This window comes from Sabethes cyaneus, chromosome 3, assembly GCF_943734655.1.
Source record: "Sabethes cyaneus chromosome 3, idSabCyanKW18_F2, whole genome shotgun sequence".
In the NCBI taxonomy this organism is placed as follows: Eukaryota; Metazoa; Arthropoda; class Insecta; order Diptera; family Culicidae; genus Sabethes; species Sabethes cyaneus.
This window is the reverse complement of record NC_071355.1, coordinates 247,401,298-247,418,333: the sequence shown is the minus strand read 5'-3', so window position 1 is coordinate 247,418,333 and position 17,036 is coordinate 247,401,298. Positions and strand designations below refer to the sequence as shown.

General features: G+C 39.9%; 1 protein-coding gene across 1 annotated transcript; it reads left to right on the top strand.

The window, feature by feature from the left end:
• Positions 1 to 12,009: 12,009 nt before the first annotated feature.
• Positions 12,010 to 13,099, top strand: LOC128741028 (venom serine protease 34-like). The gene is made up of 4 exons (XM_053836602.1): positions 12,010 to 12,174; positions 12,238 to 12,340; positions 12,401 to 12,852; positions 12,920 to 13,099. Exons 1-4 carry the CDS (start codon positions 12,010 to 12,012, stop codon positions 13,097 to 13,099), a joined length of 900 nt encoding a protein of 299 aa, XP_053692577.1.
• The last annotated feature ends 3,937 nt before the right edge of the window (positions 13,100 to 17,036 follow it).

The window sequence follows — 17,036 nt, the reverse complement described above, 5'->3', positions numbered from 1 at the left end:
TTAACTGAATAAAAACTTCTGGCTGTTTGCAACATTTACGTAGTCTGATTAGAGTAAAATATTATTTAGAAAATTCTCGATCGTTTGCTATCATTAACTCATTTTTTAAAATGTTGCGACTTGGTCCGGTCTGATTTAACACCGACCATATGATATCGCGACAAGCAATCGAGTTGAGCAGGCAACTCAAGCAGTCGAATCAAGCAATCGAGTCAAGCAGTTGGGTCGAGCAGTCGAGTCGAGCAGTCAAATCAAGCAGTCTAGTGGAGCAGTTAAATCAAGCTGTTCAGTCAAGCAGTTGAGTCGAGCAGTGGAATCGAGTGGTCGATTCGAGCAGTCCAGTCGTGCAGTTAAATTGAGTAGTCTAGTCAAACACTTGAGTCGATCAGTCGAATCGAATGGTTTAGTCAAGCAATCGGGTCAAGCGGTTAAGTCGAGCAGTTTATTCGAGCAGTTGAGTCGAGTAGCCCAGTCAAACAGTTTATTCGAGCAGTTGAGTCGAGTAGTCACGTTGAGCAGTTGAATCGAGCAGTTAAGTCGAGCTGTCGAATCAAACGTTAAGTCAAGCAGTTGAATCGAACAGTCGGGTTGAGTGACTAAGTCGAGCAGTTGAGTCGAGCAATTAAGTCGAGCAGTCTAGTCGAGCTGTTGAATCAAGTTGTCAGTTGAGTCGAGCAATCAAATCGAGTAGTCTAGTCGAGCAGTTGAATCGAATAATCGAGTCGAGCAGTTGAATCGAATAATCGAGTCGAGCAGTCGAGTCGAGCAGATGGATTATGCTATCCAGTAAAGCAGTCCAGCTGCGCAGTCGAAACGAACAGTCCAGTCGAGCAGTCGAATCTAACAGTCCAGTCGAGCAGCTCAGTTAAGCCGTCCAGTCGAGCAATCAAATCGAGCAGTCTAATCGACCAGTCCAGTCGAGCAGTCTAGTCAACCAGTTGAGCAATCGAGCAATCCAGCAGTCGACCAGTGCACAGTGGGGAATCGCTGGCCATCAGCCAAAAAATGAAAATTCATTTTGACTAGCCATTATATTTTTCCTGTATTTATATACTATTAAAGTGTTCAAATCCAAAATTTTAGATCAATACGACAAAATTTAAATTTTCTATGACTTTTGAAAGTATGTTTGTGTTTATTTTTAATTCCCGTCGTAGTAAGTAAAGCCATTCTAATTTTCATCATTTGTTGGATGGATTTAATGAATAGTCCAAAAGTTCTTGTGCTGATTTCCCTGGCTGTAGAATAACGACAATGCCTAGCGTGAGTTATTCTCATTTATGAATGACGGAAATTAAAACAATTTGTCGACATTTTCTTCTTCGTCGCACGAAAAAAACGTAGGAAGTTTGGCTGGTAGGACTTCTATAATGATAAGAAGAATTTAAATTGATCTCAGCTCACTTTGGTTGATCGCGTATAATAGATAACAAACTAAAATATTAGGGAATAACTAGTTTTGCATTGTGTGTCATAAAAATGCAGATATTTTTAATAATTTTTGTTGGATAGGACGGGAATAGGCAATTACGACGAAGCAGCAACATACCCTATCTCATTATGATTTAGCGTTTTTTGAAAAATAACGGAATATTACAAAATTTGCTGGAAGTTTAACGGTAACTCAGATTTTAACTATGTCTAAGGAAAAGTTCTTCGAAAAATAGTACTGAATAAATTCCATTTGTATGTAATGACCAACATCAATGCCCCCCCCCCCCTCTGCTCCTTGTCACTTTTGGTCACACATTCATGACCCCCCCCTGGGAAAGTACGTCACGTCACGACAACCCCTCACCCCCTTCCGCCCCCGTCCTTCACAACAGAAAAAAATATACATTCCAACCGTTTTATTTTAAGCAAGCAATATAATTCACTTCAATCAATTCATCAAATAACAAAAATGTACTTCAGCAAATAAAAAAAAATTTTTTGGGCTCATAAGTCATGGATTCACGGATATTGAAGATGATCTCCAATTGCTGTGATCGGATGTGCTTCCGAAGGCACTGATGTGTCGTCAATTGATGTTTCGCGCACATCCACATCATTTACATTAATCCACTCAAATTCTTCTGATTTGATTGTCTAATTGAAAGAATCAGGACTTCCTGCTGACGTCTTGCAGCAATAAGCGGAAGAACTTTTCTGGCGGATTTTATCACTTTGTGTATTCATTCAACATTACCTTAGATGCGAAATATAATCCGCAAGTGGCACAAACTCTATCCTTCAGGGAGCTTTTGAGTGAGTATAGTTTATAGGGAAGAACCCTTAAACCAGCCGTGGAACTTCGGTATGAGTTTATGTTCATCGATTGATTTCATCACGAATATCAAGTGAAAACATTGCCATGGGTCTCTGGTAACACCCCGTAGCCCCTCAGGAGTTTGTGCGACTGCTATTTGCGTATCAGTACGTTAATTTTATAGAAGCCTTCAATATAGTTGTATCTTAAATTGATCGCTAAATTATAATTCCCCGAATAAATTTTCCATTTAAACTTTTTTTCATGTGACGTTACATGACTTTATATCCCCCTCCCCCCTACTTCAGAAATCGTCACGATTAGGTCAACCCCCCCTCCCCCCTGTAAGCGTGACGTACTTTTTTGGATGGCCCCTTATCACAGTGACCCACAATTTTAATTTTAATGGAAAAAGGGCGACATTTTCGCATAAAACACGCTTAAAAGTTAAGGTTCGCCACTATTGACACTACATGGAAAAGTTAGCTTAAAACATAAGCTTTCATATGAATATAGTCTGATTTAGCGCAGAGTAGCGCAGAGTACTAATGTTGTGCTTGTAAGGCTACTATATCCGAATTTAATAGTACAGACAACACGAAAACCCTCTTAGTAAACGAAGAACATCTCAATTATGTGATATCCTCTTCGCATGATTTGACACACTGCTTTAAAAGCATGGTTCATATTGCATATAGACTGACATATAGACGCTGGAGAAAAACTAGGTTCAAAATGCAGTTTGAGGCAGGCAAGAATGAAAAAAGGCTTTGTTTCTCTCCCGTTATAGGGATTTTCTGAGAGCAAATAGATGCATAATTGGTTACGTTACAAAAGAGGAAGCTGACTGGACGGGATTTGACAGGAGGGGAACAAGAAACGCGAGTATATATGTTCCGCCATAACTCCAAAACACTTGGTTAGTGCTTTATCAAATTTGGCACACGTGTTTCTTGTCATAAAAGAATCAGCGCAGGGAAGGTTGAAAAGAAGAGGGGTGGGGAGGTTGGTCTCTAATAAGGAGGAGAGGTTCGAATAAATAAAAAGGGTTCCGTTCCTGGGCGGTTTTTCATCAAACTTGGCACACATTCTTTTGACGGAAAAGAATCAGCGCAGAGGGGTTGACAAAAGGTGGAGGCTGCCTTTTACAAGTGGGGAGACATGTGTAAAGGGTTCGTTTCCTTTGCATTTGGATCGATAGCAGTTGTACAAGAGGCTGACCAGAGATTTCTGAAAGGGGGGAATGGGATGCCCATTGCAACTATGGACCAGAAATTAAAATGTCGGGACAAAAATATTTGCCGTTAAACGGCATGTCTCAGCTCAATGTGCTCTTCGGCAACTTTTTGAATAAAAAATTGATGCATATTTTAAAGGGGTCGTCCAATATTTAAGCGTTACTTGAACAACAATTTAAGTAATAATTTTTTGAGTAAACTTTTTTTCATCTTTCTGGTTTCAAAATATTAAAGATAATTCATGGTCATCCTAATAATATTTCATTACTTTACTTCTCCGAAGACACCACCCTTGAAAAAATACACATTTTTCATCAGACGGTTTTTAGTCAAGAAACAGTTATATCTTATTAATTAATGCAAAAAAACCAAAACAGTCTTCAGCAAAAATATTCCTCTTTTATGTGCAAAATATTGTCTAGAACATCACATTGAGCTGTCTGTTGAAATAAACATGTTACAAGAAGAAATGTGATTTGAGGGGTCGTTTATAAACAAAGGTCTATTGCTGAAAATGGGTAAAAGGTGGAAGTTTGATATCTTCAGAAAAAATACTTGAAATTGGTTTACCTTTAATATTTTGAAACCAAAAAGGTGAAAAATAATTTACTCAAAAAGTTATTACTTAAATTGTTGTTAAAGCAACACCTAAATATTGGATGACCCCTTCAAAATATGCATCAACCGCAAATATTTTTGTCCCAAAATTTTAATTTCTGGCCCATAGTGCATTGACGAGGGAGAGGTTCAAAAGCGTAAAAATGGCTTTGTATCAATTTCTAGAGATTACCGAAAAGACCACAGATTTACAAGTGGTTGGGTGATCCTAGGAGGAGGGAGCTGGCAAAGGGTTGACACTTTCAAATGAAGAAAAAAAGTTTTGTTTCTTGTACTATGAGAATTTTCGTTAAAATAATAGATGTACAAGTGGCTGAGAGACAAACGGGCCTCGAGTAAGATCGAGCAATCAGCTAATATGGTGGACACAGACGCCAATAATATATTTCGTTCGCCGCCGAGTTAAATTGGCTAAGTCAGATCGTAAAAGAGCGTCAGTAGCATCCCAAGCTCCGGTTTGTCCAGAACAATGGGCCGCTATGAAATATTTTTTTAATGTGGTTTTAACCAAATAAATAAATAAATAAATACGAAATACGAAAACCAGTTGGTCATTCACCACTATGATATTTATCGGGCCCATCTATATGTTGACCCCAAGCCCAAGGGCCGACGTTTAGTTTGAAGCTCGGCAGTAGGTGCCAGGTGATCTCCCCTTGATAAGGCCGCCATTACAAATATTTAAAAAAAGTTTTTGTCCCTCCGGTGTTAAGCAACTGAAGGGGGGAGGGGGCGGAAAAAAACAATGAGAATTTTTTAATCGGGCAAAAAAAATGGATTTTAGGCATTTTTACTTAAAGTTTAAACGTGAAAACCAAATCTTTTCTTGCTTTTAATAAATACGTTGTTATTTTTGATGCAAAAATCAAACGAACAAAAAGACAAAAACGAAAGAAAATTTTTTAGGCCGTGTTTCGGAAATTCCACAGTTTGAACTTCCATATCTATTTCGTGCTAGAGGCGTTAACTCAAATCGTACACTCATTTTTCGAGTTTTTTAGGCTGCAGAGCCCATAGACGATTGATTTTATAAAAAAAATTAACTCATATCCTACAAATTATTTTTTTTACCCCCCGATTTTTCAAGCCAATTTTTAAGGGGGGGGTGACAAAAACTTTGAAAATGATTTGCAATGGCCTAACTATCGTTCATACTGTGAGATATATTGATTCATTCAAATGAAACAAATGATACGGATCCTAGTTTTTCATTGCTTATCTCAGTTGAGCGGGTGTGTTGAAAATACTGTTCATCTACAGATTAACCAGACTACTCTCTGTCCGGCCAAGTGATCACCGTGAATCGAACTGGGGTCATCGAATAATTCGAATATAGCTTGCTGCTCTGGATCTGTGCATTTCAGCTGAAACAATTATTGACAAATTTGTGACTGAATTCTAAACAGCCCGACTACTTATAGAGAGCGAATAAATATTCAAATAAAAACTCGGTAGGGTTTATTTCTAATTCCCGTCGCAGTAAGGAAAGCCATTCTAATTTTCATCATTTCTTAGGTAGATTTAATGAATACCCCAAAAGTTCTTGTGCACTTTGAATTCACTAAAAATCGATTAGTAAAGTATTTTATTGAAATTACGCGACTGACTTTATTTTTTAAATTCGTCGTACCGTTTTAAAATCCGTCTATCAAAATTTTTCATCGTCCGAACTAAAAATCACAATAATGTTTACGAAGCTAGCGCGCATGTGTTTGTGTAGGACGGCATGACAAATGTTATTCTGCAAAATTTCTGCTGGTCATGCAAGTTTTCCCGGCTGCAAAATAACGACAATGCGTTGCGAGAGTTGTTTTCATTTTATGAATGACGGAAATTGAAACGATTAGTCGACATTTTCTTTTTCGTCGCACGAAGAAAAGTAGGAAAGTTGTTTGCCAGGAATTCTTGAATGAAAAAAAGCATTTAAGTAGAACTCAACTCATTTTGATTGATCGTGTATGATAGTCAACAAACTGAAATATTAGGGAATAACTAATTTTGCAGTGTGTGTCGTACAAATCGCAGATATTTTCAATAATTTGTGTTGGATTGGACGGGAATACGCAATTACGACGAGGCAGCAACATACCCTAATTAGAAAAGACTTTAAGAGTAATTTTATCTCAACTTGTTTATAATGTTTTCTTACTGGTAAATTCAATTTAAACATCTTGCATGCTTTAAATATTGTTATCGCATATTGTTGAATATAACCAGCTACTTTCTACTTTTCGCAAACGTTACAAGAAATGGTTATCGTGTGGCGTTACCACCCCACTGGGCGCAAAGCGTTGGCAGCTTTATGACAAAGCTTTCGTGATGTTTCCATTGACGCCATCTGTGCAAAGCTACGAGCAACATCCAATGAGTAACGCTTACTCGTCAAACGACTGCGTGCTGCCATGCGTACTTTCGGTGTGGGATGTGGAGTCAAGAAGGGCGCATAATGACGGTGATGCCCAAGAGGAAGTCGAATGAGCACGGAGGTTGTTGAAAGTATGTATTTTTAAAAATGAAAAAAGGCTAAAAAAAGGTTAATTGAAAAATCAGCTAAAAATTAAAACTGCGGCAGAGAAAATCCCAAAATTTCACATAATTTTGGACTATATTGAATTATTATTGGAAATGTCGAAGGTTGTATTAAAATGACAGTCACACTCCTCAAGTGGTGGAGAAATTTAGTGAAGCGAAACATTTTTATCACGACTTCCATTCCATTAGAAAGTAGAGCTGATGGTGTAGACATAGTTGATAACCATATAGTCATTTGGTAAAGGTTTCAATCTCTGGTGGATTCATCTTCCTAAGAGTTTAATTAGTCTATTTTAAAATAATCTAAACTAATCTCATCTAACCTTATCTATAAGCCCAGTTTTTCTCATTTAATAAATTAGAACTAACTTAAAGCGTGTAGGGCGCTATATCTCTGCATATTAGCGTTGATAGGAGGAAATGCTTATCAACTTAGGAACTATATTGGCTTGTTTCATTGTGCCTGATTTTTGTTTTCAGGTATAATAAATTCAAATTTGTCACGAGGTTTTCGAGTTACTTTAAATCTCGCATGTGCATAATATTTTTAGATATAAATTATCAAATTATGGTTGTATATGAGCACCAATGGCATTATATTAAATTTATTAAAAGGTATATTTTAAAGGTATCTTAATTTTCGTAATTACTGGCTTTACCAGCAAATTTTTGAATAGTCAGGTTAGTCTCATATAACTCCCCCCATCTACTAACAACAATTCCTTGCCCGAAATACTTGTGAAGATGCAGAGGATTCCCTGGTCTTTAGTAGCAACAAGTATTGGACTAACATTCCTTCCCATCCCACCAGGACCCGCATTCGGACGTGGCCGGCGTCGGTATTGATCAGCATGCAGGGACCTGATAAGGTTGCACAATGAGGAATAGCGTGCTGTCCCAAGTATGCTCTTTCCAGCCATCATTTTGCAATTTACATCGGTCCTGGTCAATAACGGAGTAGCAGCACACGGGCGGTATCCTATGCTTATGCTTATGCTTATGCTTATGCTTTAATAAATTAGAACTAACTTAATGCTCTTTACCATTGGGAGTATCTTCCAAGTTAAGGTAAAGTGATATTCGAAAACTCTCGATACGCTGTTGCTTCGGCATGTTATTTTATTGGCTCAATCAAGTATAAAGTTATTTTCACTCAAGACAATTATTTACAAAAAAAGCCGCTAAGCTTTTATTTCCCCAAAACTTATAAATATTTGAAATTCAGATCAATCTTTACTTGTCTCAGTTTCTCATCGGATGAACTGGTCTATTATTATCAACATCAATTGGCTTCCACCTCAGCAATACTATTTTCATATCAATTTCATAATTATTCAAGACGAACCAACAGCTCCAGTACTCTTCAACTGCTGCCAATATCACGGGCGCTTTGGCATTGAACTTGAAACCGGTTTAACAACGGGTTGTGATCCACCGAAGAACCGCCAAGCCGCCGTGCGACCTGCATGCCGTGCATGTGTACAGGCCAGGCCGTTCGTTGCCATTCACCGTGATCAAAGTCGCGCATCGAAGTAAGAAAAAGTAAACGAAAATAAACTGCATCAACGAAAATAAAATTCGAAAAAAAAATCGAAATGAAAGCGAAACTCAACCCAATCGTGCAACTTTGCATTCGAACAGTAAAAATTGGGCGTAAGCTAAGTTTGCCTCAGCCAGCAATAACCGATCGGTAATGCATTGAAATTGGAAACAAATTGATTAGCGTCGACACCGGCTTTTGCACCGGTTACGACTCGGATGTGACCGGAAATTCATTACACCGTCTTCTAAGCTGCTTCTCCGCGAAACAAAAAAAAAACTAACGTTAAAAAATGCGTTCCGTGGAAAAGCCCGTTTCGTGGCATTGCTGCTGCAAGTGATTTCATAACATCTAAATGCGGAGCACACACATCACTCATTAAGCTGTTTTCTTCTGAATGTGCCCGTAAACTCGTCGAACTTTTCCGTTCGCCGACGCGATTCAGTTAGTTTTCCATCGATTCAATTCCATCCACACCTTCATCATTGGTGTTTTTTTTTTCTTATCAGCTTTTATGTTTCCATAACAGTAACAGCAAACAAAATCTCGAGATGCCATGCCAAGAGAAATGCTCTCATAAATTACCTCTATCACGCGTGCAATAACAAAGCATCCACCGCGCGAAATGCCGCTCCACTCCTTGCTTTCATTCCGATTCACCCGACAGCTCCACAGTCAATGCCGGGGGATGTTGCCGTGTTAATTATACTACACACTAGTTAATTTGAACTGTCTAGCTAGTGTTGATTTTTCATACTTTCAATGGGTAACGGCAATAAACTCACGCAGAAAAAAATTGTCTTAGACTTCAGTTGGCTGTCTGATGGTTATAACTGTATTCACACAATAATCAACGAAAGTAAACGCAATTGAAATACATATGATAATTACCCGCCAAGGGAAAACCGGTGTAAACAAAAAGTTACGTAAAACACAGAAAAACGGAGCCAATTCGGATGCTGACATTGCACTGGAAGTGAGATAATTTGGTTAATAGGATGATGATTCAATGTTTACTGTTGATCGTGTAGACAACAGTGCAACATACCCGTTTTTCCATGGGTTACTGGGATCGTGTGCTTGGTGCTTCTGTCAAGAACAGCCGCTACAGACGCACGGAGTGTTTCGTCAAAATTTAATTAAATTTGATTTTGACGACTTTACTCGATCAGACAGCTAAAAAGTGCCAGAAGGAAGTGCTTTATTTTAGAATACAAACGGCATGATTGAAGCCTATAAGTTGAAAGATCTTTTAATTCGAGAAATCGGACGAAGAACCGGTAAATGGAAGAAAAGCAGTATGAAACTTATTTTACTTTACATTAGTGGTGACGGTCCGTTATCGATGCTGCACCGAACGAATATTATGGTCCTCCAGTACTGTCGGTCCTGGGCTGCCGTTCTTCAGTTCCCTCGAACACTAGCTGAATGTACATTGTCCTCGACAGCGCATATCCGGGGGCGAGATATGCGCCAAAGACCTCATCCTGGTTCTCTGCTGAAAACAGTTTTGGCTACTCTTCCGTCAGGCATTTTGGTCATGTGCCCAGTAGACTAAATATTGAGCGCAGAATTTTACACTCAAAAACCACAAGCACTAGTCGATCAGCTTTCAGTAGCGTCCATGTTACATGTTCGAAAAGGGCCACTGGGGGGATCAGTGTTCTGTAGAGCGCCAGTTTTGTGCAAATTGAAAATTTACGCGAGTTCAGCAGACTACGTAATTCCTAGAAACCCCAATTTGTGGCTGTTTTTCGTCGTATTTATTACTTCGCGGCATGCATCGTTGTCTCGAAGTTGGTTGAGGTCAAACCCGTTATTCTGATCTACATGATTGTAACCCATTAAGCGTCGCACAAATCAGCTTAACTGTTTTCGTTGGAAAACCAACCAACCATTATCTGCAATGGCTCACTTTGTTTGACTGAATCGTACGCCGCCTTTGAGTCCACAAACAGATGATGAATCTATACTGCCGAAGCGACCCTCCTGACCAGCTTGGTACTCATTGAGAGATTGGGAGGATTCTGCTCTCAATATACTGAACAGAATACGGGAGAGCACCTTATAGGCCGAATTGAATAATTTAATACCTCGATAGTTTTTACACTCGAGTCGATGTCTTTTTTTTTTAATAGTACAAATAAGGCCATCCAACCACTCCTCCAGCATTTATTCTTTCTCTCAGATCCTGTAATGATCCGGTGGTGGATTGCCGCTCGTACAGCCGCTCGCTTCCCGTTTTTCCGTTCACTGATTGCCTTCTTAACCTGCGTTGGTGGCCCCACAGATTGGCCGTCGCTCACAATTCTTATACTGTTCCTGCTGATCTCCGTGTTTACCTCTCCATTCAACAGCGTCTGGAAGTGGATTGGCAGTCTGGATGAGACAAGGATATAATATACTATCGCTGTTACTATTTCTCGCCGGAATTGATGAGATATGGTAGGTGCTCTTAAAATAATTCTATTTGTACTTGAAACTGCTAACTGGTAGTTTGGGCACGCGAGCTCTTTTGACTATTCACAGCAACATTGACTAGCTTTTCCCAACACTCTGTTTTTCTTTTTTCTTATACAAAACCTTGCTACGGTTTGTCAAAACCTCTTGTACTCCTTTACACCCTTATAGCGTAAACTAATTTCAGCATAGGTAGTCCCTGTACCAAAATATTAAAAACGTCCATAATGCCATTCGATTGACATTGTTAATCGTAGGCAATAAGTCAGTTAAATGAGTTATGTATTGTTCAGGAACAGGTTATTACAACGTGTAATTAAAACAACATACAATTACACCCTCAAGCCCATTTTCTGCTGAACACTAACCAGAATTTCCGACTCTAGGAGTGTCTTTCATGCTGAAATATGCTACATCTCCTGTAACGTATTACGTGCACCTGAAGTACGGGGTTAGTACACTGGTAGGTAAAGGTCTTGCTATTAAAAGCAAATCAAAACCACCTTATCAAACTTTACACTTGGAAAAATAAGCGTTGGGTGATTATTAAATGTTTATAATGAAAAAATTTATTGCAGTCTTCCTTGCGTTCATAGAATATGTAAATAAAATGTTTTTTTTTGATATCGAATTTCATCTGAAATAAACGACAATTTCTAATGCGGGCCGAAAATAGTTTGAGTGAATGTGTTCTAATTTCACAGTAACCTTTTGAAAGTATCCAAAGCCCCCCCTATATGACGTGCATGCCTGGAAGTAACTAGTTGTCGTTCAATTGGTTTCGATAACGAGGCACATATCTGGCACTAGCTTGGTTCCAGCCAGTTGACAGGTTATTTAAGCTGGTTTAAGCAGCCAGCGGGTGGTTCTGGTAGTTGGTTAAAAAATGTGGTCATTGACAGTAGTGCCGATTCTCTCTTATCTTGTGATTGTTTGTGGAGAGTGTAACTATAATTCGGAACTGGAACTCGGAACTGAACATTATCTGTATTCTCCAGAGTATCCGTATCGTTACCCGCCAGATACGCAGTGCTCCTTTCGGATTGGTGCCCCCTTTGGATATAGGATAAATTTTACATGCAATTATGAAATTCCTAGTGTATGTTATGGTTTGGCATGAATAGTGTTTCATACGTATGAAAGATTTAGAGTGGACTAGAAAGTATTCTCAGCAAATCCCAAAATGCTTTTTCTGATAGTGTTTTGAGACCTAGGCAAAATTGCTCAAAATTTGAAATTGATATTAAGTAGTAGTTAGACCACTCTAACTTTCAAAATTCTAATCGACCGATGGAAATAGAAAACATTACCCATTTCAGAGTGCCAACTGTAAATCGGATTCCCTCTCGATCTCCCTAACCGGTCGGACAGATATGGTGGATGGTTTGACATTTTGCGGTAATGGAACAGTTGAGCGGAATTCAGTGGCCAACCGAATGTTTGTTAGACTGCGTTCCACCAGTTCTAGTCCTGGGGGAACGTTGATCTGTCGAATGCGAGCAATTTTGCAAAACTGTACTTGTGGCAGGAAGAACAACGTAAGTATCCATTTTGCTTTGGATTTTCATTGATCATGAATGCTCAAAAAAGGCAAGCTCTAGATGCGAATCGTCAACGGTGCTCCAGCAATGATCAACGAGTTTCCGATGATGGCAGCCTTGGTCGATATCAGAACGCGAGCTGTATTTTGCGGAGCGGTTATAGGTGCTGTCAGAGCGGAAATTTCACACCTTAAAATTTAAAAAAATGATTTTCCATTTACAGTTGCTGAGCGCTATGCCCTAACGACAGCTTATTGTCTACAAGGACGTACCATCCGTGAGACGGCTTTACTGGTAGGAGATCACGATCTTTCCACCGGTGCGGAAACCATGTACGCACAGCTATACGTTGTGGCGGAATTTTTGAAACATCCTGGTTTTACAATGCACCCTATTGAGAACGACATCGCGTTGCTTCGCACAGTGCAACCGATACAGTACAACCCTGGCGTTGGACCGGTCTGCCTTCCGTGGAAATATCGTCATCAGGACTTCGATGGCGCCGTCGTGGAAGCATGCGGTTGGGGAAACTTAGATTTCGGTGGACCACAATCCGAAGTACTCCAAAAGGTGTCTCTTGATGTGATCAGCAATCAGCACTGTTCGGAACTGCTGAACAGTTCCATTTCGAATGAAAAAATGTGCACCTACATTCCGTCCAGGGATGTCTGTCAGGTGAGGGTCGACGACGGCGTAGCAATTTAGGAACGTTTTTTGATTCAGAATTCTTCATTTTCTATAGTCCGACTACGGTGGGCCGCTTTTCTTCACTGAACCGCAAAGTGGGGCTGTCTACGACCTTGGCATCATAAGCTACGGATTGGCGTGTGCCGCCAGTGAGCCCAGTGTCAATACCCGGTTGACCGAGTATTTGGATTGGATCGTCACCAACAGCCCAAATACGTTCTATTGCGTTAAATGATAATACATGTGCGTTGGGTTTTGTTCCGAAAATGAGCATTTCATATATTATTATTGTTAACACTTTTGATTAAAATGAGAACTTTTGCTGTGGACGTTTCGTTTTGATTTTCGTTGGCCTTTCTTCAGTCCAATCATATCCCTGCAATTCCTCATTTCACTTCGTGACTTACATCGTTGTCACATGCCACGAGCTCAACTATTTCATGTCGTACCCCATCCAGCTCCACCTCGGCACTAACACCATTTGGACTTGGACGTTCCCTGCTAGCAACCATGTAGGCTTCGTGTTGACGGTGTTAATGGTAAGTCCCAATCTCGCTGCTTCCCGTTTTAAAGGCCTGAAGACCACTTCAACCGCTCTACGGTTAATTTCGACGATATCGACGTCATCCACAAAACCAAGAAGCATGTGAGATTTTCTGATGATACTCCCGTTCCTTTTCATGTTTGCTCTTCGTCAGAATAGCGTGGTTTCGTCCGCTATTCTGACGCATGATTTTGACCCATTCTGCGTCGCACCAATTCGTTTCGTCGGAAAACCATGCTCTAGCGCAATCTGCCACAGCTCATTTCGTTTGACTGAATCGGTTGCCGCCTTAAAGTCTACAAACAGATGACGAGTCTGCAAGTTGTACTTCCGAAACTTGTCGCCGGTGGGCCGGCCACTTCACAAAAAATGCCGGACGACTGTATAGCACAGTTCTTGAAGTCGTTCTCTTCAAGAACCCCACCGGCAGCAGGAATAAAAGGGCTCAACGTGCTAAATGTCTCGACCAGGTAGAAGCCGACATACGTGTGTCAATACGCTCAATGAATTGCGAACGAGGAATCCCAGGACTGAGTACAGTACAAAAGAATTGCTGATACGGTAAGAGCCATCTCAGATCTACGCTACTAGAAGAAGAAGAAACCCTTGAGTCTCTTGTTTTACTATATGAAGCACTGATTCCCAATTTATACCTGCTTACTTCGTAATTGAGACCACAGTGTAAGTTTAGATTCAATTAATTTTTGATTCACAAGCTGCAAAATTTTGACAAAAGATTTTTTTTATGATTTTGCTTAAATAGAAATGATTGAAAATGGTGAAACTTTTAATACTCCTGTAAATAAGAAAACTTTTCAATCCGAGGACCATCACGGTATCCAACATGTCTGCAATTTACAGCCAGTATGATCAGTCACCTAGCCAGGATTTTCGTTTTGAGGGGGGACCAAGCCATTATTTTTTCCAATGGTTTTCAAAAGTTCGCGTACAATATGATGTCTGCTAATTAGTTTGCTGTTGAGAAGAATGTTAAATATCTTGTAAATTTTAAAGATCGCCCAAGCAGCCATAAATTTGATCTTCACTTAAGAAACGAACACGGAAGTTCAAATTTGATTCTACTTTTGACACTACTTTTTTAAACCGAACATCATTCTTAATAAAGTACCGTTAATATTTGTAGCAACTTGAAAGTTCATTATGCAACTTGTAAGTAACCAAGAGTTGGGCTTACTGGTGTCTAAGGAAGGTTACGACACTTTATGTCTATAAATCTATAGCTAGCTAAGCATTATTCACATGTAAGTAATTAACCAAACTTTAAAGTTGCCGTGAATTCGCTGCATAGAACGCTAAGCAGCTTCTAAAGAAAGTATGCCAAAATTTAATAAAATTTTTATACTTTTCTACCTTCTACCTACACCTAACTTCTGTAAATTCGTTTCACGCGATTAAGATAGACCGTATAAAAAACTTAAACTATAACATATAGCCGCCACCGCCCCCAGCCTCCCCCTCTTGACTACGTGGATGAATATGATTAATACTGTTCCGTATAATAAATACCGTTGGTAGTGTAGTGTATCGGCAAATATTGCACAACTTGCGCTAACTGCGGTAATTGATTGGAGGAACTTCTCTGCCCTCTTTATAAGACAGACCACTACTCTGGTTTTTCGTATTGTATTGCAGAAAAACTCTGTTGGCGAATATCAATGTACTCTCAATAAATCCTTAGCAAATGTCGGGTTTTTAATGAGAACTTTAAAGCAGCGTATGATTCAGTCAAGCAAAGCGAGATATGGAAGATTCGTACAGTCATAGTGGACATAGTAGAAAGTTCGCATATACAATGCAAAGGACGATACAACTAACACTATCTCTTATCCCAAGCGAGTTAGTATTGCTTATAAGTGTTAGTAATCGCAACCATCCGAAAGGATGTATGCGTGTGATGTTGATGTCAATGTGGTTGTGATGTTAGAATGATGGCACATTCTAAAAGTTACCACCGTCGTCAGTAGAATTTGACAGAATGCCCAGTCTTGACTTCTATAGTATTGGATTTAAAGCAAAGTGGTAGGCAATTTTACCGTTCGCTTGTGCAGTTGAAAGGAAGGAAGTAAGGTGCTGTAGGAGGGCGGATGTGTTAATCACTTCGTTAGGAAGTCTTACATGCTCCTAACGTTTGCCTACGACGTTGAAATTATTGCTGAATTTGAAGGCTGCGAAAATTGGACTGGCACAACTGGGGGAGAGTGAAGTGGTCAACGAATTTATTTATTTAAGTACATTAATGACATACGATAAGGGCGGAGCATGAACGCGGTTGGTGCGCCATTTGAGTCCCATCGATTTTGACGCAGCAGTATGATCTACAGGAAACTAAACGGTCCTTTTCAGGGTCACCATTTTACAAGAGGTGTTGATATCAAAATTTCCTTTACTTTAGTCGGCCTAGGTGGTGCATTCCGCCTACGTCTAACCGTCAAGGAGACCGGGCACCGACGACCCGTAGAACCCTCGGACAGCCCTAATTGTAAAAGAGGACACTTTTTGGTGACGATAATACGGTATCGCTCGTGGCCCACCCAGGATTGTGTCAAAGAAAAAAGACGCCGAAGACTTCATTTTCCGCCAAGCCAGTCATCTCCGCTCCGCCATTGCATTTTGCTGGGACGCCAGCAAATTACATCAGCCGAAGCTAGTCGGCATCAGTCGAACCTACCAGCAGAACCAGTAACGAACCCCAGCGATCCGGTACGTACGTATTGCTTACAGAAAGCACCACAAACCCACAACACCCGTTCTGTTCAATAAATCGGTAAACTTGGTAAGATAGACCGTTTAATTCCCGAAATTCAACAGCCTAGGAGTACCGTAGTTATTGCACGATTGGCCCGTGTAGCCCAGTGCAAGCCGACCCGGTGATCCAAGATCTACGGTCTCTTTCTCTCTGTTATCTTTTTTTGGGAGTACTGTCGCGCCGAACAGTAATAGGTATACTATCAACACCTTCGTTTCATTACTTTCGTTTACTGCTCCCTACGTCGATTGAAGATCTTCCGGTAGATCTTGTGGTCTCTGGATATGTTTTGTTAACGAGAACAATAGCGGCGACTGGATGATAGGATGCAATGTAAAGGATATAATATGGATTCATGAGTGTAAGCCAGAGTTATAGCCTCTGTATTTTAGGACGTATGGCCCTTCTACCAAAAGATTGTACAACCTACAGCGATCCACACATTGCATCACTGTGTCAAATGGATTGGTGATACAATCAAGTAGAAAAGGGTTCACATGGTAAAGACAAACATCCCGAATTTAACAGCATTAATAATATTACGATCGGTATTTCTTTGAAAACACCTCTCATTATCGAAATGGAATCACGGATTTTTGAGAGTAGTTTTTAGTTTGATGACCACATAGATCTGTGTACCAAAATTAGATAAACGTTAGATTAGAAACCGATAGTTCTCTACTTAGCGTAAAATGATAGCTAAACCTCTAAAGAAAACTGAAGAGTTACAAAATTACTTTTCAATCACAAAAACTACAAAGCATAAAAGTAGGTACGACACAATGGAATCAAAATCACTTGCACCATAAAGATCTAATTTCTCCTTCATTAGCCACCAGCTTCATAGATCGTAGCGTTTCT